Below are 22,088 nucleotides of genomic sequence, written 5' to 3' on the forward strand. Positions count from 1 at the left end.
AAGGCTGAGGAAACAAATGGAACGGAGAAATTTCCCCTCTTTATCATGCGAACACAATCACAGAWATCTGTTAAGAACAGCAAATACAGACTTCTAAACAGACCAGCAAAACCAGAAGAAATCCACGGATGGCACATACAAATGCAGCCTTAACCTGTGCTTGAAATTGGTATCTCCATACCAAAACTCAGAATCCATGCACAAGAAATAACTAAGGAGCACCTGGTAAAAATGAGTCAGTATTCGAAGCTGTGAGCACATCTTGGGTATCGAGTCTTGGAAATCTTTTATCCTCCTCTTTTCTTCCTCCTCTTCGGATGCAGTCACACCCCATTCGCCCTACAGAGACCGAGCACACGACAGGCCAGTCGTCACACAGCAGGAGTGGCTCATAACCCGCCACCCGGCCGAGCAGCCAGGGCCAAGCCAGCAGTGCCAGGGCAGGGCAAACGTGGAGCCCGGGCGAGCGGCACCGCGGCGCTGCGCGGCGCACGAGGCTCCTCCACGGGGACGACCGACTCCTGCACAAGGGCAGGTTACACAGGAGCCGGTCTCACGGCCTTCCTAGGAAGAGAGGGGCTACTAAGGAAAGCTCAGGGTAACCAGGTCTCATCCCGGCACCCCTCCTCTCTCAGATGGGTGGTATCGAGGCAGGCAGGGAGCCACAATGTTCATGGTGAAAAGATTTAGAAGGGGCTGCTTTCATTGCCTTCGCCTAAAAGGGTCCTACACTTCCTGGCCTCCAAAGATCTCTTCATCTAGACTTCGGGACAAGATAAACTATGAGGAATGATATTCAGGAACTTTTGTTTGCATTCACTACCCACTACTGATGACTTTTACACTTGTTCCAACATGAAATATTTGTTTCAGCCCTAAATGYTGTCCAAAAAAAAACCCCCACAATCCCTGAGCATTGGCTAGCAAAAAGCACAACTATCTGCCATCTGCCTCAGTTATCTATTATGCKCTAGTGCTGCCTTACTGTACCTCAAGCTCACGCTCTTTCTTTCTCTCTTCAAACTGCAGCCTCCGCTGCAGCTCTTCCAAAGCAGCTCTGTACATGGCGTCTTGGGCATTCTGGAGCTCAATGATCTGATCAAAAACGGCTCGAAGCTGGTTGAGAAGCACCTGTGTGATGGTACAACAGCACAACACTRAGGAGAGCTCTACAGCCAGAGAGATGTAACTATCATTCTTTGGAACATGCAAAAATTTCATCTTTTCCAACACTGCTGGACAGCCTGCCTAGCAAAGCCCCAGGTGAGCTGTGGCAGGAGCAAGCAGCTTCTAAGGACCAAAAGCAACTGACTCCAATTGTGACAAGTTTTAGAATCAGCACCCRCAAGTGAGTGAGGGGACTAGGTACCAAGCCCAGCACAGCTCCTATATCCATGGGAGAAAAAGGACTTCCCATGGTGGGTCTCTAACACAGGAGAGGGAGGCTGCCAATCCATGAGCCAGGATCACAGAGGTGACGACTTACCCTGGAGTCATTATCCAGCAAGCAGCGAGCAATGATGGTGTCCAGAAAAACTTCRTGAGCCGCAATGATGTGATCCAAGTCCTGTGCTTGTTGGACTTTGTTCCAGAGCTCATCCCATGAACATTCAAGGACCTGCAGCAAGATTCGGGATTGGGCTATTGTGACTTGCCAGACAACCAGCATTTAGTAATTTAACACACACAACACATACAGGGTATTAAAAGTGCTTCYTTTGTAAGCAACCCAATTATGTGGATAAAGTGTACCTCAAATGTAATGTAATACTGCATTTGATGAATGAAATGGACCATTTCTGATGCCAGAACGTGACACTGATGCAGCACCCCAGAAAGCTCTGCAAAAAAATCCAAAGAGATGGTATGTTAAAGACCAAAAGGACAGCAATGGCCATCAAACCAGCTTGGTAATATTTTCTTTTTGCCAAATGAAGTACCCCAAAAAACAGCCACTAAAGCTGTAGATAGTGCTGAAAACCTCTAGAGCAAYGCTAGCAAAAAAGACCTTTGCCAATCCCCCAAGACACCAGAATACAGTGAATTTTTTATGCACTCTTAGGTTGAAAGCTTAAGTCTACAGATCTGCAGTTGCTTCTTCTTCCACTCTCCTCGGGTCTCTTGCAAGGAGCCTTGAAAGACAGAGAAAGCATCATTTCCATTACTTCTAAACACTGAGAGCAAAACAGAGCGGGGCTGTAACAGGCTGGAACATGGGGAGTTCATGGCTCCCATGTTCCAGCCTCAGTTCCTCAGGCTACCCCAGAGACACAGGGGAAAATCACCCCAACAGCCCCAGCCGCTCATCTGTAACTCAGTGGCAAGGAAACCACTCAAGGACATAACTCTCCACCATGCAGATACTCAAYGTCTGAAACTAGGCAGAGGCCTCAAGAGAGCAAGTCCTCTCCCTCAGAAGCTGCCGAAGTGGTCGTGCAGCTGCAGACAAGCACTGACACTGCTGCAAAAGCAATGCTGCCTTTTCATACACAGGGATGTCATGGAACCACTCACTGTGCTGAGTGAAGGACCTACAAGGAGTACCTACAAGCTCCTCTGTTCTTCATTCCTCTCACCTTTGCAGGAAGRAGGTCTCTAACACCTTACGTTGCATCTACTTGAAACAGGATCAGGGCAAATAACCTCTCCTGTTGTTTTCATCCTGTGATGTCATTGGAGAAGTCAGGGGAAGCCAAACAGTGGAAATTCCTTAACATTGGTGACCACAATGTATATGTATTCCTACTTGCGATTACTGCAGACAGACTTTTCCGCCTGCAATTACTCCTGTAATGCATAAAAATCCCAGGCGTTTCCAGGATGGCAATGGTGAAAAAAGGCAATCCAGGAGAGAGAACACTCCCTCTAGAGAGGTGACAGAGCCCCTCCAGCCGCTTCTCCTGTCCCTCCAGACCTTGTCTTTGTCAACACGCTCTCCTTTCTTGGGGRCAGGTAAGCAGGGCTAAGCCAGAGCACAGGGAGCATGGGAGGGGAGAAGGCCTCCGTTTGGAAGGCTGCCTCACTGCGTCTTGGTACTTGCAGCACAGGAAAAAGGGAAAGGCGACAGACAGTGGAAATGCCTCAGGGAAGCAGAACCACAGGAAATGAAGGACAGGGCAGCAGGAGGCAGCTTCCCCTTCTCTCCTGCTCCCTCTGCTTTGCAGCTTCAGCAGTTCTCTTTCTACCGCCTCACTCCCTGTCTCAGAGCCAGGCTGAGCACAGACCATGCCCAGATCACAGGCTGCACATTTTCCCCAAGTCACACTGCATCCAGAAGCTCTTGAAATCCACCAGTGGTCCACCGGTGGTCAACTGGTCTGATGGGCTCTGTAACTGAAACAGGCAGAGACACAGTCTGGGGTCTATCAAGTGCAGGGACAACTACCAACTGCAGTGGCAGTATTGTCCGTGCAGCACAGTTTCAGGTTGCCTGTTTTTCATCTTCTCAAATGAAGGGGTAGAGTGGGAAGACACACAAGGTGTCCCACAAAGAGCACTGGAAACTCCTCCTTGCTGAGGGCAGCAAAAGTCACCGGGAGCACTAAGAAAGCTGAACAAGAACACGAGACCTCTGACCGGCTCAGATGCTGCACGAGGTTCCATGAGGCTGGTTTTTTTTCTAAAGCTTTTTTGTTTGTTTTATTCAGAGACAGTAAGAAACGAGGAATCAAAAATCACACATTTCTTGTCATTGTGCAGGTCAAATACAAAAGAACCAAATACCACCCTCATGGTTACCTGACATGCTAACCAGGGCCAGAACATGTTTTCTACATACATGCTAGAGCAATGATTGAAGGAGACAAGATTTTCCTGATATTTGGATAAAACCTGTGCAAGAAGTGCTCTGCCAGGAGTCCATCTTTCACGGTTTAATGTGAATTTAAACCCAGAAGAACTAGAGGGTGCCACCTGGCGTGGTTTTAAGACGGGGTGGTTGAGAAAAGTCATGGTAAGCACAMGGAGCAAACACTGCCCGAAGAGAGGTGAAACACGTACAAGGAATTTAAATACCTGAGCACTTCTTTTATACCGTGCTGCACCTTAGTGATCTATACTAAAAGGAATGTATATTCAAAGTGCTCGGGCTTCACAGAGTTACCRTGGTGTGGATTATTTGTGTATATCTTAAGCATACAGAAAGCAATCTATTCATCTCTTCTACCTATTCCAGTTTGAACTTGCAGTTAGGAAACTTGATGTTTTCTCTGATGTCAAAACTAGAACTCTGCAATGGAACAAAGTCAGGCATAAAAGAAGTTGTTTTACACAGAAATAAAGGTCACAAATGCAACCAAAATGCTGTATTGCTTTAGTTTCCCTTTTTCAAAGGGGAAACTTTTTTCAAAGTAAGAAAGACACTGAAGTTTAGTTTATTAACCTTCATAAACCACTATGTTTTAAATGAAAATCCATCTGATGAAGAAGATACAATGTGYAAGGAGCAGCTGGAAAGCAAATAAAGTCACAGAGCTTCACACGGGCTCAGCCATGTGCAGAGACAACCTCCACCATATGTCTGGGATATGTCAACCATAAAAGGACAAAACAAATGCAAACGTGGCTGGCAGCTTCTTTTGTTACATTACATGACTGAACTTACACAAATCCTTATACCATGCACTGTTAATTTGTAAGACATAAATTAGAAAATGCAATCTACAAAAGAAAAATCACATCAGCTGTTCCAYAAAAACACCTGCCTTTAACAGTCACTTCACTGCTTCCTTCCTCCTTGCCAAAAGCATGAAACATTTCATCTGCTTACGGCCACAAAAATAACAGCTAAGGATCAACTCAAACAATAAACAGGGAAAACTTCCAATCCCAAGTATGCTGTTTCACCTTCATCATCATCTATTATGAAACTTTTAGTCAAGAAAGTAAAAAATTAATCTAAGTGGATTGTTTTTCTCATAACACAGTTCAAAATAAGTTGCAGTTACCTAAATGTATTTTGCAAATACGTTATCCATGTGGCCCCTCTTACCTGGCATACTTTTCAAAAGCTTTGCATTGCACATGTGTCCCTTCCATATATCAGTAAGAATATACTCCATCCGTTTTGCTCTCCAAAGGAAATTAAACACTCTTAGATAGTGGCTCATGCACTCACGTGTAAACACCTACAAAATGAACAAAAGATCAGTACCAATTTAACAGACATACCATGTGCTCTAAGGGACACAGAATCACTTCAGGAAAATGGTTCAGATGGTTGTGGTTACTCCACAAGTAAATACCATTTAAAGGCTGTACATTAAATCTGTATTACATTTCAACAGCTGGATATTTTGTGGCAAGGTGGAAGGAGAAGAGATGGCTATCCAAAGACTGTCTCCATTACAAACTACAAAAGCTCAAAGCTCTTAAGAGAGGTCATCTCTAAGATAAGTTTCCACTGAAGAATGGGATTTTGGATCAATGCTTTCAACGAAAGGTTTTCCTCAAGGGATCCCACTGTGGGTGAGCAGGAATAAGCCAAATTCTCCTCTATCAGAGGCAGCAGAGCTTGTAAGAGTTGCCAAATGCCACATCTAAAAAACTACAGTCATGTGTAGCCTCAAGACCTACTAATTCTGCAAGCAGGCATGAAATACAGAGCAGGGCAGAGCCAAGCCCAGTGGTGGGAGGCTAAAAAGTGAGGTGCAGACTGCAGTGCTTCAAGCATCAGGACATGCTGTTTTTTTCAAAGCAGAACTGTCTCAGCCYTGAGGGGCTGCTCACTGGCTTTTCTCAGTATTTCTGAGGAGGCTAATCTCACAGGGAAGGCATATAACAAGCAGCAGCCAGAAGAAGGTGCCTGCCAAAGACTGGACAGTTCTATCTGTTGTAAGACGAGAAACTGACACTCTATCTGAGGTCCCACCAACAGGTCAGGTGTARGGACCTGGACCAGTGTGTTAGGTAGCAGTCAGTCATTTCCTGGGTGGTTTTGAGCACTTTGAATCCCAGCTGAGAGGAAGTGTAAGAAAGAGTGAACAAGGAACTAAGCCTAAATCATAGAATTACAGAATCCTTAAGGTTGGAAGGGACCTCTRGAGATCATCTAGTCCAACCCCCCTGCACACGCAGGGTCACCTACAGCACGTTGCACAGGGCTGCGTTCAAGCGGGTTTGGAAGACCTCCAAAGAAGGAGACTCCACAGCCTCCCTGGGCAGCCTGTTCCAGGGCTCTGTCACACTCACTGTCAAGAAATTTTTCCTTAAGTTCCTGTGGAACTTTTGGTGCCTCAGCTTGTGGCCGTTTCCTCTAGTTCTATCAGTGGCCACCACTGAAAAGAGGCCGGCCCCTCCTCCTCACTGCCTCCCTTGAGGTATTTGTACACACTTACATGGTTCACTTTTCTCAAACTACACGTGCATGGATGAGTCTTTCTGCTGTTCTTTTTTTTTTCTTTTTAAAAGGGGGAAAAAAGTCATTCTAGAGGCTAAAAGCAATCTAATCAACACTGCAGTAGTTTTCTTGCAGTTCTAATGAGTAGTGCCTGTCAAGTTTTATTTAAATAGTACAAACAGATTCTCCCCAAATATTTTCCACAGTGTCTTGCAAATCATCTCAAATTACCTGCTACAACCTTGACATAATAGAAGAAAAAGAAGATTCCATTTATTAAGTACTTGCAAAAACACGTGCTGGAATAGATGAATTGTTGACTTTCAGTAACCAATCTCTTAAATGGAGCTTTATTGCACTCACTGTTAGCTTACTAAACTGAACTGTTTATACAGTACGTGTATACAGTACGTTATCCTTTTATTGTGCTTGACCAAAAAAAAGTCTCTGATCTCACTTTCCAGAGCAAAAAGTTATTTCAATAACAAATTATTTAACACTCGAAACTGGCATTAAGAGATGTTCACAATCTGCAGTAGAAGGTGTTACCGTTGCTATTGGCCCATCAACATGATAGTCTAAGCTGAAGACATCCCATCCAGTGTCCCCTGGAGACACCTGTATTTAAAAAAAAAGTTGCTGCTTTTAGTGTTTAACCAGAGCACACTAGCGTCAAAGAAATCTTATTTCCATTCCCTAAAACCTATGGAAAAAAACAAGTGCCACATCACTAATGTCAATATCAAAGTATCTTATCAAAAGGTACCCTCAGGAAATTAAAGAAAAAAGATTTGAAGTTTGACACGAAGGTGGGATTTATATCACCATCCGTTTTAACATTTTATTTTATTTTATTTTATTTTTTTCCACCCCACTGAAACACTAAAGCTAATAAAAAAAATGCGGAGGACATGCTTTTCAGGCAGGATTCAGCCTGAAGTATAGGTTTATATCAGATTTCTACTTTATTCGGATAACCCTCATCTCTGGGGCTGCAGCAGGAAACCTTTCCTCACTGGCACAAGTTTCCTACCACAGATCTCCTTCACAAAATGCACTTTCATCCTCTTCACTCTTTGTCACTACAAGTCCCAAAGAATCCACACGCCAGATGTAGTAAAAGCAGTAAGAGTTGCCCACAGAATCCCAAATTAGAGCTGCTAGCATCACCTACTGTTAAGATTCAAATAGATAGCTTGTATAGCCAAGGAAATAACCACACTCCTGCAGATCACAATACAGACAGTGGGCAGAAGGAGGATAGAGCACTTCTGAAGGAAGTTTACATAATTCAAAGTAGACTTCAATGGGGGAAAAAAAAGGAAAACAAATAGGTACTATATAGGCACATGAAAATTTTGTTTCATACATGTGCCTACATGCATGCATACTCTCTCTCTCTCTCTCTATATATATATATATGTGTTTATATGTACACACACACACATTCACAGACTCACAAAGGAGGCATTTTTACTCAGTTTGGGTGGGAAGCAGCAAGGCACAACAGACCTCCAGGAGGCGAACGTCGAGGCGCTTGAGAATCTCGGGGTTGTCAAACTGCGCGTTGGTCGCCCGCACGGCCGTTTCCAGAATCCCGGTCAGGTTGTGCTGATACAGAGTTGTAGCTGGCCGTGCAAGCTCCGGCCTGCAGGTCGTGAAGCAACAAACAGAAAAGTCAGGGCACGTCACGGAAACAGTCTCGAATGGTCGTTTTGTAGTGACTGCAGTGCACAGGGAAGCACCGTTCTGAGAGTGGGACTTTCATGATTCCTGTCTTAAYCCCAGGGAAAACCAATGAGCAAAATATTTCAAACTCTCTATTTGTATGCAGCTGTACACCTAAAAATCAGTGGATTTAGGAATAAATTAATTCTCATTTAATACCAGTAACATGAAGATATCAGGATCACTAAGGTGATTATTCTGCAACTTTAGTTGCATTTATATTTAAAATGAACCACAGTTGCATCATTAACACATCAAACAACTATACATTTTATACTTGTGAGAGACTTGCTGATTGTCATCCCACAGGCTTAGAAATGCTGATGGAAGCACACGAGCCTACCTGCTCTGCCTCACTGCACCTTTCAGAAGGTCTGTGCAATGTGAGCAGCAAGTGCTCTCTGCTCCTCTCCTCCATGGTGAGGACTGAGAAGACCCTCACTGCTTCTCTCTAACATAACACCAGCTCTATGCACCAACTTTAGCTCTGCTTAACACAATCTCTTGCTTAAAAAGCACAGAGGTGCTCATCAATACAAATGGTCACCAAAGCTGGCTTTGATGTACAAAGAAGTCAACAGATGCTCTAACACAAAGCCTGTCTCATAGACTGAAGGAGAATTTTATAAAGGATATTTTGGACAGGCTAAGTTTCAGAAATAGGAACGAGATGTAACAGTCAGACAGCTTGCAAATAAAGTTCAAGAATTGAGGTTGATACTTGCGAGAGCAACTCGGTGCTTAAAATGAAAGAGGCTGATGAGGTATCAGTAAAATTTTCAGGATGTAATAATGGGTTTTGACACAATGTTTTTGACCAAACACTAGTTTTACAGAAGGCTAGCATTCAAGGCAATGCTCACAAATGTCATTAGAGCATAAGTACAAACAGCTTAGGGAATGTCACAGGAGTCAAGGTAAAGACAGCTACATCGGTGCAGTTTTTCAGGAGATCCTATAATTGTAAAGTACTCGCTGCCTACCAAGAAAGAGAACTGAATGTCAGTCTGAAAGAAATCAAATCCAAAATGGAATTTAAAGATGTCCATTTCTGAAAACAAAGAATTTTCTGTGCTGATCAACCCATCTGTAAGCATCAGGACTCCAACAAAATTATCCTCCAGGCTCTCTTACTTAAGTAAGTCCATCAAGTGCCTGATGAAATCTCCTTGCCCAAGGAGTAAATAGCGCCTCATGGCCTGCATGTGCTCCAGTAAGTTGTACTTTTTATTGAGAACATCAAGCAAGTATTTGCTGGTCTCAAAATAAGCTGCATCAATTTTTTCTTGAAACGCGTTTTCCAGATCTGTGAACAAATCAGCAGCTAAAAGAAAGAAAAAGAAAAAGGTCACTAAGTATTTTTCACAAATAAGGCAAGCTCACAAGAAGGGAGATTGTCATTAACACTATTAATTATATGTTTGGCACAGCTATACCAAACTGAAAACAAGTTTCCAGCATTCCATATTTCAACACTGTTACTTCTAACCTGTGCCCAGCCTTTACCTTCCAGTAACCGCTTATATTATTTTATAATTCTTACAGAGAAAGTAAATTTTATTTTAACTTGGTGGAATCCTGCAAAACAAGGAATCAAATTATCTGGAGAAGATTCAAAAGAACAGAGCTATGGATTTTTTTTTTCAGAGGGTGCTAAAATCAGAAGTCACTTCAAAGGGTTTCCACTTTCAAATTGGAAAGTTAAACCGAAAAGATTTCCGAAATATAATTTAGGATGCAAGAGGAAAGGAATATTCTTGCGTTCTCTGGCGGCAGACAGCAACTTACTGTTTTCTTCTACACCTTTAATCACAGCAACTCATGGGCAAAATATGGAACATCACCATAATATTGGCAGCTATTTCATTCTTTTTCTTTTCATAATTCCCAGCTTTTTAAGAAAGAGATTGCAATAAGACTATCATGAAACAGCTGGAAAACAAGTGCAATCTCCCATGCAATATGGAGTAAACTCCACAGCTGGACAGCTTTGCAAACTGGACCACTAATTATTGTAAGATTCATGCTTTTCTCGGCTTTAAAGAAAGAATATACCCCTAGTTTCAATAGTTTTCAATTCTGTAACTATTACTATAATGGTAGAAACTGAATATCGAGTCCTCAAATCAGTTTAAGTCAGAGTACTGCCTGCTCAAGGATAAGTTTCAAGTTGTATTTTAAACAGAAATAAAGAGAATGTTATTTCCTAAGTTGAAGGACARTCAATAAACCTTATTAAAAAAGAGTTCTAACAAAGAAGTCCCTTTTCAATGGGGGCAGCCTTGCAAGCTAGAGGGTGGAGCTGGGATCACTTTAGTGGCCTTTAATGGCACAGAGGGATGTTTTCAGAACACTAAAGAAAGACTTTGGAAAGTTGGTATGCTAGCATAGCCTCACTCTACTTTATAAACTATGTACAAATAGAGAAATTACTTTGGTTACTTAGACCTTAACAAATAATACCGCTTTTGATAATGTTAAGCTAAATATTTCACCAGAAAGTCATCATTTTTCCCAGATGCAGCAGCACCCTGAACATTACCTGATCACCTTACTAAGTATTTACACATGAAGTCTCATCTCGCTGCACTCTAAAATCTCAAATTCATTAAAACTGAAATTTCTTTTACACAGTAAGACATAATCTGGATGAATTCTGAAAGTTAAAATTTGTTTGGTTTAATGTTCAACAGCTGGAAATCTCACTTTTCAGTGATATTCAAAGTAATTTTACCAACCTCCCATGCACTCAATTGGCTTTTTTCCTCTCTCCCTTTACTGTATATTCTTTGTAGTCGGAAACGTAAAATCACTAACAAATTAATTTTTTTAAATTACAGAATTAATTCAATATCACTATAGAATCACATGACAAAGCATATTTGATGAGAAACTTCTCATTAAATATAGTACTAAACACTGACTGCAGTATTCAAGAATAGATTCAAAAAAAGAAGTATCAGATGAAAGAAGTTTGATAATGTCTGCTTTCATTCAAAATTCAAGTATATTAACAACCATCTAGCAAACTTATAAAATTTAAGAAAACTACATGTGTTTCTCAACACAACTTCTGTAATATGCAAGTATCTATTAAAATATTATATTTTAATACCTATATTTTAATATTTTTTAATATTTTAAGCATTCTACAATGCTATCCAAAACCTCTCTCTGTAGTCCAAACCAGGTATTGTAGAAGGTTCAAAGAAGTGTGGACCAGCTCTGATACTCTACCATCTTTTGGAGATTCTGCAGACTTTGCCACCGCAATCATCTTTGTGGATGGAGTCTGATCATGGCAAACTTGATGCAAGAAGTTTATGGACTTTCCTATTAAGAGGACCTGAACATAAGAGGATGACTTTTTAAAAATGACTTTTGTATAGAAGAAAACACTCAAGATACCACAACCTCAAGGACAGCAGGTTATTATGTCAGCTTTCTGGCAGCTTTCAGCTTYACAGTCCCAACCACAGCAAACGAGAACCTCACAGTTTACACAGAATGTATTAAGTGCAAAATTGTTTCCCGCCTCCACACTCCCCTTAAGCAAAGATCAGCTGCAGCATGGAAAGCAGAAAGTCTTACAGTTCTCTTCTGATGACAAATAACCCAATTAATTTCGCTATTGTTAAGACAAATACTTCAATTTCAGCCGCTTTCTCTTAGAGAAAGTCTAAATAACAGCATAAGGCCAAAAACTCTTCTAAAGATTTTTTTATTCATACCTTTTTTGATTGTTCCATTGTAATAAAAGAAGGGATCATTGATTTCCTCAAAGTATATTTGTCATGCCACAACCGGTCAGTTTTAACTGTAGGATCTGAAGCTACAAAAAACTGTAGATTGATAAAAATATTGTAAGAGAAACAGGACCTTTCCCCTTGTATTTCATTTAGCTATTGCGACACCTGGGAAGTATTTATGACTTGTCTTTTTAACTAAAAAAGAAAAAAAAAWCACACACGCACATACATACATACATATATACATTATAAATAAGTCCTAATAACTGACATGGAAAATTTACCTTGATCAATATGAACTCTGAGGAAAAAAATGCTAAAGAATAATATCACACAATTTAATCTCTTTCTGTAAGTTCCAAAACCTTGACTACCTCAGGATACAGAAAGATGCATTATCTGGAAAATATCCATTAAGAAATACAGAAGTGCATTACAGATAGCTATTCATATAGCTATAGTAGATCAAGGTCAAACATAATTGCAATATTCTTATTTACAGATTCTATTTTTCACCTGAAGCCCTTTGGATTTTCTGCTATTTTAGCAGATGCAGAAGGAATTGTAGAAAATGAGAAATGCTGCTGCAATTCAACTGGTGATCAGATGCCTCAAGGTCTCTCAACTCTATGCAGAAGGATGTAATTTTTTTTTTTTTTAATAATAAGCAAAGTACAAGATTAGTTTTGTTAAAATGCGTTACAGAAGGAGTCTATGTTCATCCTGTCATGAAAGACATCCCTTTTTGGACAAGAACTTATTTCACTCCCTCTAAAAACATTTCAACAAAGAACGGTCAGTTGTCCTAGTGTGAAAACTGTGTGAAAAGTGTGAAAACTGTAACTTGTTATGCCATTGTGATTTCAGTATTACGAACTTCTTAAAGTGCACAAGCAGATTTCTTAACACAAGGAATTGAGGGCTAATAAATGATAAAAAGAAAAAAAAAAAAAAAAAAGGAAAACAATTTGGAGAGGTACCAGGACAGAAAAGTGAAGCTTATCTGAAACAAACAGACGGCAATAGGAGAGACACAGACAGACATATGAGAGAAAGAGGCAAGAGCAAGAGAGAGAAAGAGGAGAAAATCTCTTTTTTTTTCCCCTCCCAGTAACCAACATCTATCACAAGTCCATTATCCCTACTAAATGGACCCGAGCTATGATCATAATGATATACCATTAAAGACAACACAGTGTGTCACTGCAGCCACCAAACATCCCACAGGTAGCGAATTCACAAAATAGTCACATTTCATGTTACTACTGCACATGGGACTCAACTCATATTCTATACGGTTCGGTCCCAGTTTACTTTCCTAAATCTTCTCTAAACTTCCTACAAACCCCACTCTCAGCAAGGAAATGAACAGAGACAATGTACTGCTACGTATAAGTTACCTCATGGTAYGTGTCCTCCAGCTCTCCATCGTAAATCCAGCGATAAAGGAAATTCAGGACAGGATGGGATACTAGGCCAAGAATGTGCTGCACCAGAGATCTCATGTAAGGATCTCCAGTTTTAGTATAAGCGTGAACGGCTGAAGCCAGTTCTCCACCTTTTCTACCTGCAACATCAAAGGGAAGCAGAACAGAAATATATGAAGGAAAACTACATACATCAGCCTGAAAAAAATCTGCAGCCATTGATTTAGCTGGTTATATGTCACACTGAGGGCTTGCTGAGCAGCAATTTTTAAGTATAGTAAAAATATATTATTTATGTTGACAGGAAGTGCTTAAATTTTAATGCATGCATGATTAATCTCACTAAAGAGTGAGTAGTAGTAGAGTGAGTGTCCTGATATCGTGTTCTGTCTTCTTAAGTCTAGTATGCAGCAATGAAAACTGTAAGGAATCAAAGCACTCATGAAGGATTAACTTTATACTTGCAGATTTTTTTCTACCAGAAGGGCCTTAAAAGACCCTTAGTACTTCTTAATACTTGTTTTCTCTCTCTCCTGTCCTTGCTCTTCTCTCAGACCTTCTCCATGTGCAGGCATGCACACAAACACTGTGCACACATCCACACAGATGCATCTTTTCTGTTTCTCAGCTATAGTCCCCACAGAGCCTTTCAGGTAATTTATCCTGTCTTCTTCCAATTAGAAGTTAAGAGAAGTTGTTTTGCTGTTAACTTGCACAGCTGAAAGTTTAGTTTTTCTAGCACAGGCTTCAGCAGTCAAACTATCATTCATGTCTCAGAAGTAAGGCCTGCTTGTTTCAAATCGTAGCAATTGCAATATCTGAGGTACAGTCTCTTAAGATTTTCAGTTAAGAGGTTCTTTACAAGTGTCCAACACACCCACCCATTACTTGTAGATCTGTAAAATTTGCTTGTTTCACATGAATCTAGAGACAAACTGCAGATCACTGTTACATGCCAGGAGGAAAGGCAGGGGTACACACATACACAATGAAAAGGCTGCCAAGCATTTCGTAGTGTTTCCGTAGAGTTTTCCACAATGAAATACTCTCTGCAAGATGAATAATACTGAGTAACTGAGAAAGTGTGAAAGCTGTTTCTGTAAAATCTAAAAAGATTTCCTAAGCATGTCCTTGTCAAAAAAAAAAGAATCAAAAAGTGAGAGTATATGAAAACAGCATGATGATTCCTCGATTCCTCAATTTTCTTCTTAAACTAAGAGAGACACTTTTGTGCATTAGCTACTTAAAAATTTCTCAAAACATACTAGTAACATTACAGATATCTACATTTGGCATGCTAAGTTATAAAGCTTCCCCCAAAACATTAAATGAACCTTAAACAGACCTTGACAGTGATCAACAAGTGCAGCAAGGGTCTTTAATCTGATTTTAGGATCGTATGTCCACACCAGAAGACGACGAAGTGTTAAACTGCTTTCAAGTCCCAAATTCACGCCCTGATCATCTTCCAATTGCAGCTGATCAAATTAGAAACACAGACACATTAGGGAACAAAACTGGCAGGTACTGAAGCAGAACTGGTATTTCATCATTTTTCTTCTGTAGTTAGCTTTTGCTAATACATTCAAAGTGCCCAATACCCAATGTACTCTCATAAAATCATTGGGCTAAAACCTGAGAACCTCACAAATGGAAATTGAGAATCTGTCTTCTAGAGATAGGACAAAGACAAGCAGAAGTTCAGTGACTCAGAACAAAGAAGTTAAGAAGGTTAAAGAAGCAAAGATGACTGCTAGCTGGTCACAAAAGGAGGACAGGGACAAACAATGCAGAAATCCTAAAACACAGCAAAAGGAGATGAAAGAGATGATCTGTAAAGAGTAGGGAAAATAATATATATAATAGAAATATATATATATGTATAATTTAGCTATTATATATATATGGAGCGTGCAGGAGGTAAAATCTCTATTAGTATATGGTCAACTTATTTTAGCTCAACATGGGTCAGAATCTGTGATGCCTTCTTCCAGAAGCCAGCAGAACTCATGCTAGCTATACAAAGAGATTAAGGATTTGCTACCATCAGTTCAAGTGCCACAGGACACGTATGAATTTTTTTCAACACCATGATGAATGTAAAAATTATTTGCATTGGAGATGTATGTCACAGGTACAGATACATTAAGTAACGTAAGATCCCCCTTACTCCTAAAGAGGGAACATTCTCCATTAGCAGCTAAGGCCATTTCACTTCTCCATAACCATTTCCCAACAACTGACAAGAGATAGGCAAAGAACTGAAAGCTCTTTTGCCTCTTTAAGAAGTGCAGGTAGCATTACAACATACGAGGACAAGTGCTCATTACTGCACTCAGTAAGAAGAGCACTCAGACAGCCTAGGGTACTGGTTAAAACAATAGTCACTGGAGACAACACAGGGAGGAAAGGAGGGGATAGCATAGACAGCCCCACAAATTCTGGGAACCTTCTACAGGATCAGACAGCAGGACATGAGACACTCATCCACGCTGAGATTCACTGACATTATGATCTTCAGAATTTTTAAAGGATGTTTTTGGAGGCAGACAACTCCGGTTATCATTTCTACTCCCAAGCAAAAAGACGTGGACATGGGAACATGTTGCTGCTTTTAAAGATAAAGACAAGGACACACTGGTGGCCTGACTGCCCTGCCAAGTGGCAGCTGCCTGCAGGCCTCTCCACTAGCATTAGCTGAGTTGGTTTATCCTGTGGCCAAGTGTCTTCTCAGGTCAACTGCCACACAGATCACTACTTTTTAACGTACAATAGTCTTCTGGTCAGGACCAAAAGTGCCTTCTTAAGTGGATTAAGTTGTGTCAGGATAAGAGTACAGCCTAAAAACATAGAAGTTCTTAGAGAAGTCCAAGCAGATAAACTCTTGGAAAAGATGTTTTCTTTCCTCATGTATGTTAAAATAAACCTACCTATATCCCTAATTCTTTTCACATTTAGCACATTTTTCCCCGAAACAATCCACTGTATTTTGCATTTGCACTTAAAATACTGGTGCGCTTCTGGTGAGCCATGCTCAGAGAAGTGTACAGCCTCAAAATGTAGGGAATACTGACAAAAGCAAGTGGAAAGGAAGTGGGGAATATCAAAAAAAAAAAAAAAAAGAAAAAGAAAAAAAGGATCTCTTTGGTCTAGCAAGACAAAAGAACTTAACTGCTAATAAAATATATTATTTCTCCTTTTGAACCTTGCCAGCTCTCTAAACATCCAGCAGTGAACAGAGAGAGAGAAAAAGACACAAGGACCGACTCGCTACAGATTAAAGCGAACTAAGAGAGGGAGAGCATGCGATGCTGGTCACTCTCGTGCTGTTTGTTGCTCATGGGATTCTCCCTCTACCCTGAAGCCCAGGGTCAGTATTCAAAATGTCACCCTTCCTTGGCTTTTTAGTACTTTTTTGTATTATCAGTCTTCCACAAATTTGTCTAACCCCCTTTTCAATTTATTGATGGCCCAAATATCTTGAGGGAACAAATCTGAGAAACTGGCCACTCTTCTCTCCTGCTACTTTAACCAGGTAACCTTTCTTCTCACAGACACGCATCAAACCCCGTAATCCCATAGCTTTGTACTCATAATTTTAGAAGCTGAAGCCACTCTTCCCCGAACCTTTTCCTCCCCAGCCTCAAGACTCAGTCTGTCTCCCTGTCGACCTCCCTGCCAGACCCCCCTCTCCCCAACACGCTTCCTGCAAGGCAGACTCCTGCCCTGCACAAAGTGCTCCAGCTGGGCACAAACCAGGTCTCCTCCAGGCCACCCTGACACTCACTACCTTCCTCTCCACAAAAAGGCCACTGAACACTGAGCCCAACAGCGTGGGCAACAGCCTGATGGGACACCCAGGTCACTCCTGAAGTGGGCCTGCCACTGCCAAGTTCAGCACTGGGGAGGCAGGCACAAAACTATAAGAAAACTGCAGACCATCACCACTAAGTTGGTTTATACCACACAAAAAGTAATACAACACTGAAATATCTAAATACAGTCTCTTAATACAGTGGAAGGCTCATGGAAATCATACAAACTGCACCTGACAGAGTGAAACTCTCCTCATGGCTGAACCACATATTGTTTGAAATATTGCTTGAATATTCGCTTTAGAAAGATGTGACATACTAATACTGGATACTTGAATGACAGTTCAAATAGTTCAAAAAGTGTGATAGATATCACACAAGATGAAACTGCTAGAAATGAGGCAAGGAAGGGCAGAAGATTAGAAACAAGAATTCTATTCCTTACCTACATAAAACATCAAATTATACAGTGAATTTTTAAGGGGACAATACTCACTGGTATATCTATCCAAAAAGTAAGCCCAGCATGTTACCTGAAGAAACTGTTGCATATCCTTCCCTTTCTAAAGGGATAAACCTTCTAGAGGCTGTTTTAATTTACAGTGTCTGAATAAGAAAGCTAAATAAGAACTGCCCAACTTACCTGAGAGTGTAAAACAGACAGAAGTCGGTAGTATTCTTTGAGTTCCTGATGTAAGGCTGCACAAAAACTCTGCAAGAGGAAGAAAACATTATCAAGAAAATTCCTGCTACTGTAATCCAGAATGGCTTTCATCAAAACATCATATCGTGAGGGTAGTTAGAAGCTTCCTAAAAGGAACTGACCTGCAAGTTTTACCCAAAAAAACCATATCTTAAAAACACAGCCAGTAGGGGCATACACAGAAGTGCCTTCTGAACAGGCAGTGTGGCCACTTTCCAAGAGTCCACACCTGTTAACAAGTGACTTCTTGCTGCTGCTGCCTTGATTCTATCACCAGATGAAGCCATGGGAAGTGGAGTTCTCCAAGAACACAGCAGCTCAATTAGGACAGTAAAAATTACTATAGACAAGCTTAAATCAAAATAAATATTCCATAAAAGACAATTTGTAACACGAGTTCCAGATTCATAAGGGTCTCTAATAACAGAGCACAAAAGTTAGACAATTATCATAGCATTTACAATATAAACTGTACGACGTGATCAAGAATACACAGTGCTAGTTAAAGAATATTCCTTCCATATCAAGTGATTTAAATTCTTGTCCTTTTAGCGCTTGATGGTCACGCACAATTCTTGACTTCATGTGGAAGATGCAATTGCCAAAGACCCGAACTAAAGACAAAATTTCTCTTTGTAAAGCAATACTGAATCAAATTATTTGGGATTTAAAAAAAAAAAGTAAAAATAATCCCCGAAAGAATATAAGAATATTTTTTTAGTAATGGATAGTTTCCTTCAACCACTTTCAAAGTCACCATAGTCAAAGAAAAGCAAAACAAAAAAACAGACCTCAAAAAAAGAAAATATTAATTCCGACACCTATACGGCAAGAATCATGACTATAAGCACTTGAAGAAAAATGTGCTTTTTCCTGTTAAGAGTTCTATCTTCAGAAGTGATTTGCTGACTAAGGAAAAAAAARRAAAAAAAAACAGGGTCATTAGTCCTGCCATTATATCCCTTAAAAGGAAACAGAAGTGCTTCTTTCATGTGTCAGAAAGGAAATGCAAAACTATGAAATTCATTCTATTCCAGAGGACACTGAAGGGAAAAAAAATCATCCATAAACTCAATTTTCATTTCATCTCACTTGCTTCTTCAGTAGTGTTTTAAGCCTACTAAAAGTGCTGCCTGTCAAGGGCAGATGATATCCACAATTTTCAAAGGCATCCTACATCCACACAAAATATGAGAGAGATATCAAAGACTTCAGCATCCAGGAGGGCTCAGGACCCAACTGGCCATCAAGTTCTTCAAGAAACTTGAGRAGCGAAAACATGCACTCAGTGCCAAATCCTTTGTCACAGACAACAGTTTTGGAAACAGCAATTTATAATGGAAAACTGGACATTATCCTAGAATTGTGATTTGGTCTACAATGAGAATTTAGAAAGGAAACGGAATACTTGTTCCAAGAGGAAAAAGAAAGAAAAAAAAAGCCCACTCCCACAACACCTTAACCGGATTATTACTTTCTTTAATTGGGCAATTGCCATGGTCACTTGAATTTCACTGTTGATTATTCTTTTTACTTTCTGAGGACAGAGTAAAGCTTAGACACCAGACAGTAAGAGTGGAGCACCACGTTGTAAAGCCACAGGGCAGGATATTGGTTTATGGGCACTGCTAACAGTTACCAAGGGCTGCCCCTCTGCCTGATAAAAACCCCTGAGGGGCGACAGGCTTCGCGTGTGATGCACATGAGGGGTAAGAGCTTTCTTGGAAAACAGGGAACAAAATCTTTACAACATATTCCTGTGTTAAATTCTTAAGGTCAAATTTGCAGCAGCTGAACTCATCAGTTCCAAAGGCTAAGAGCAACAGTGCATATATTTTGCCCAAATACTGAAAACAGGAGTAGGATACATCTTTTTGTTTGTACACTTACTATAAGGCTTCTCTTAAGGGAAATTTATAGGATTAGAGCTATGCAGATTCAGGTAGCTACTTGCAAAGCCTTTGCTCAGGATCCAAAGAAATGCACTTGATAGCCAAGTTGCTGCACATTAAAATTCACTSAAGAATTAAAGTTCTCCCCCTTGCTGTAAACTTTAAGATTAAAGGCAGAGATTGCAAAAATAAGCATAGGCATGAAGCTACTAGGTAACAAAAAAGCAACTTCACGCAAAAATGAGAGTGAGTCTGAAGAAAATCCATATACAGTGACAGTACTATATAAAACATGGAATTCAATATTGTATCACTAGAAAAATAATTATTGATATGTAACTGAAAAGACTACTTAGAATAAGAGAAAGAAGGRAACAGAATAAAACATGAGAAGAGTTGAAAGTGCCACAGTATCTCTACTGRCCTCTCAAGAAAAATTATATGGAAGGGAGAAGCACTTCAATTTCTTTGCAGATTAGGTAGGATGTTATGTTAGGTAGGATGTTAAGGACAATAACATTTCTGTCGACTCAGAAGGGATAATATCCAGTTTTACAGAGGGAGCAAGAGAGAGGAAACTAGAATGCCTTAGCACTAAAAGTGGTTTTAGGTATTACAGCAGCGTGAAGTTACTGTAGGCTACAAACCATGATGATGGAACCTATAAAAACAGAAATGGACATTCTTTGATGTTGTATTCAAAAAAGGGCAGCAGATAACGGGGTATTTGCACTTCATGCAAGTTATTTACATATGAACATCAACATCAGATGACGAGTCAGGAGTGTGTCCTGCACGGTTTACTTCAACAGCTGTGGTGATTAATTATTTTTCTGATAAAACAGAAATGGTGATTAAATACCTCAGAGATGGCACCATTTAAGCAATGTTTGGATTGCATAAGTACTTCTGCAGGAAGGAAGGAAAAGAGAAGAGAGAGGGGGGAGAGGGGAGAAGAAAATAAAAATAAACTTTGCAGGAGACACTTCCAGCTATGGGTAGCGGGGGATGACTTCCTAGGACCAGCAAAAATAAATGCCTTTCCTTTGTCTTCTGACTTTGATTCATGCCAATAGCTGCAGTTAATAAACGGAGTAAATCAGAAGATGAATGATCCAAGCTATGAATTCTCCAAATCTACCAATCATTCCAGTGCTGCATTTTCCTCAGTAGTTCCTACCGGGAACAAGATCAAATATTGTAGCAAAATCATTATTTTAGCCAACTTACCTGACCCACAAGTCCAAACGCACGATCCAAGCTCCTCTGGTCCGTGTATTTTCTTATTTTATTGTGTAGCCATCCCAGCTCTGCAAGTCTACTTGTAGTATCTCTGAGCGATTTAGATAAGCTCACCTACGAAGTTAACAGAAACAACAATTCCTAAGCCTTGTTTCTCCCCCAGGCCTTTCCTCCCCCCCATAAAMGAAGCCAGTTCAGGACACACAATCATTTTACTTTCCACACTGAAGACATTGTCAAAAAGAATACAAATAGGTCATCAGCGTTATGCTACTAAGAGCATGATGAAAAACACAGTCTTGGGAAAATAATCGGAACAAATACATTACTGACAGCTCTGTCGGTGCTAAATCATTTCTTTAGGTTAAATTCTAGCCCCCCAAAAAGTATGATCATAGAGAGCCAGAAACTTTGGTCACAGATTACTAAAGAATTATTTTGAATTCTAAAATTAAGAGGGCTTGGCGAGCATTAGGTTACACATCCTCTATAACCAAAATGGAACAAACAAAACTGGCTTCATATAATCACATTTGTATCTTTTAGCCCGTAACGGGAGCTGTTAATTTTTAACAGTGCTGAGCATCACCAACCGGCCTTCATAAAAATAACYGTAGACACCAAGTCTCAGGAAAAAAGCATTACTGACTACGAATCACCTGAAATATCCAATTCCTCCTAACTTAACACAATTAGGAATTCAAAGAAAAACAGTTTTTTCACTTTAAGCTAGCCTAATAGATATGAAACTTATGCAGAAAAACAACATGACCTGCAGTGCTAATTTTACTAGCACTGTCAACACTTTATCCACATTTTGGTAAAAAAACTATTAAGCTACCATTACTTTGCCATATATAAACTAATTTAGAGAGATAAAATAAAGATGCTTAACATCTCTTCACCACCTTAAAAAATAGACCTCTCCCTCAGGCTTCTCCCTTGTTTACCTGTCCCCATTTCTACATTTTCCTTCATATCAGCTGGAGCTGTTGCTAACAACAGAAGCTGACTGTACTCTCTTCAGCTCTTTCACCTTTTCCTGGGTGATCTGTATCATCTCATCTGATTACTTATATATTGTAGTCAAATCCATAACATCAAGTGATTAGCATCCATCAGAATATAATTTACACTCACAGAATCATAGATGGTTGAGATTGGAAGGCACCTTTAGAAATCAAGTCCAACTAAG

The 22,088-nt window shown here is 40.2% G+C and overlaps 1 protein-coding gene across 2 annotated transcripts in view; it reads right to left on the reverse strand.

The window, feature by feature from the left end:
- Window positions 1-22,088, reverse strand: part of TUBGCP3 (tubulin gamma complex associated protein 3) — a 37,702-nt gene that overhangs the window by 2,434 nt on the left and 13,180 nt on the right. For both annotated transcript variants that reach the window (XM_026044295.1, XM_026044294.1), the window contains 14 exons: window positions 20,882-21,007; window positions 17,700-17,768; window positions 14,587-14,719; window positions 13,215-13,381; window positions 11,797-11,907; window positions 11,303-11,411; window positions 9,200-9,389; window positions 7,850-7,985; window positions 6,887-6,955; window positions 4,991-5,126; window positions 1,753-1,841; window positions 1,487-1,618; window positions 991-1,131; window positions 223-339 (listed from right to left, as the gene is read on the reverse strand). In XM_026044295.1, coding sequence (XP_025900080.1) covers window positions 223-339; window positions 991-1,131; window positions 1,487-1,618; window positions 1,753-1,841; window positions 4,991-5,126; window positions 6,887-6,955; window positions 7,850-7,985; window positions 9,200-9,389; window positions 11,303-11,411; window positions 11,797-11,907; window positions 13,215-13,381; window positions 14,587-14,719; window positions 17,700-17,768; window positions 20,882-21,007 — 1,725 coding nt within the window. The remainder of the gene's footprint in view (window positions 1-222; window positions 340-990; window positions 1,132-1,486; window positions 1,619-1,752; window positions 1,842-4,990; window positions 5,127-6,886; window positions 6,956-7,849; window positions 7,986-9,199; window positions 9,390-11,302; window positions 11,412-11,796; window positions 11,908-13,214; window positions 13,382-14,586; window positions 14,720-17,699; window positions 17,769-20,881; window positions 21,008-22,088) is intronic.

This window comes from Nothoprocta perdicaria, unplaced genomic scaffold (genome assembly GCF_003342845.1).
Source record: "Nothoprocta perdicaria isolate Ctin4 unplaced genomic scaffold, notPer1 scaffold_358, whole genome shotgun sequence".
NCBI classification, from domain to species: Eukaryota; Metazoa; Chordata; class Aves; order Tinamiformes; family Tinamidae; genus Nothoprocta; species Nothoprocta perdicaria.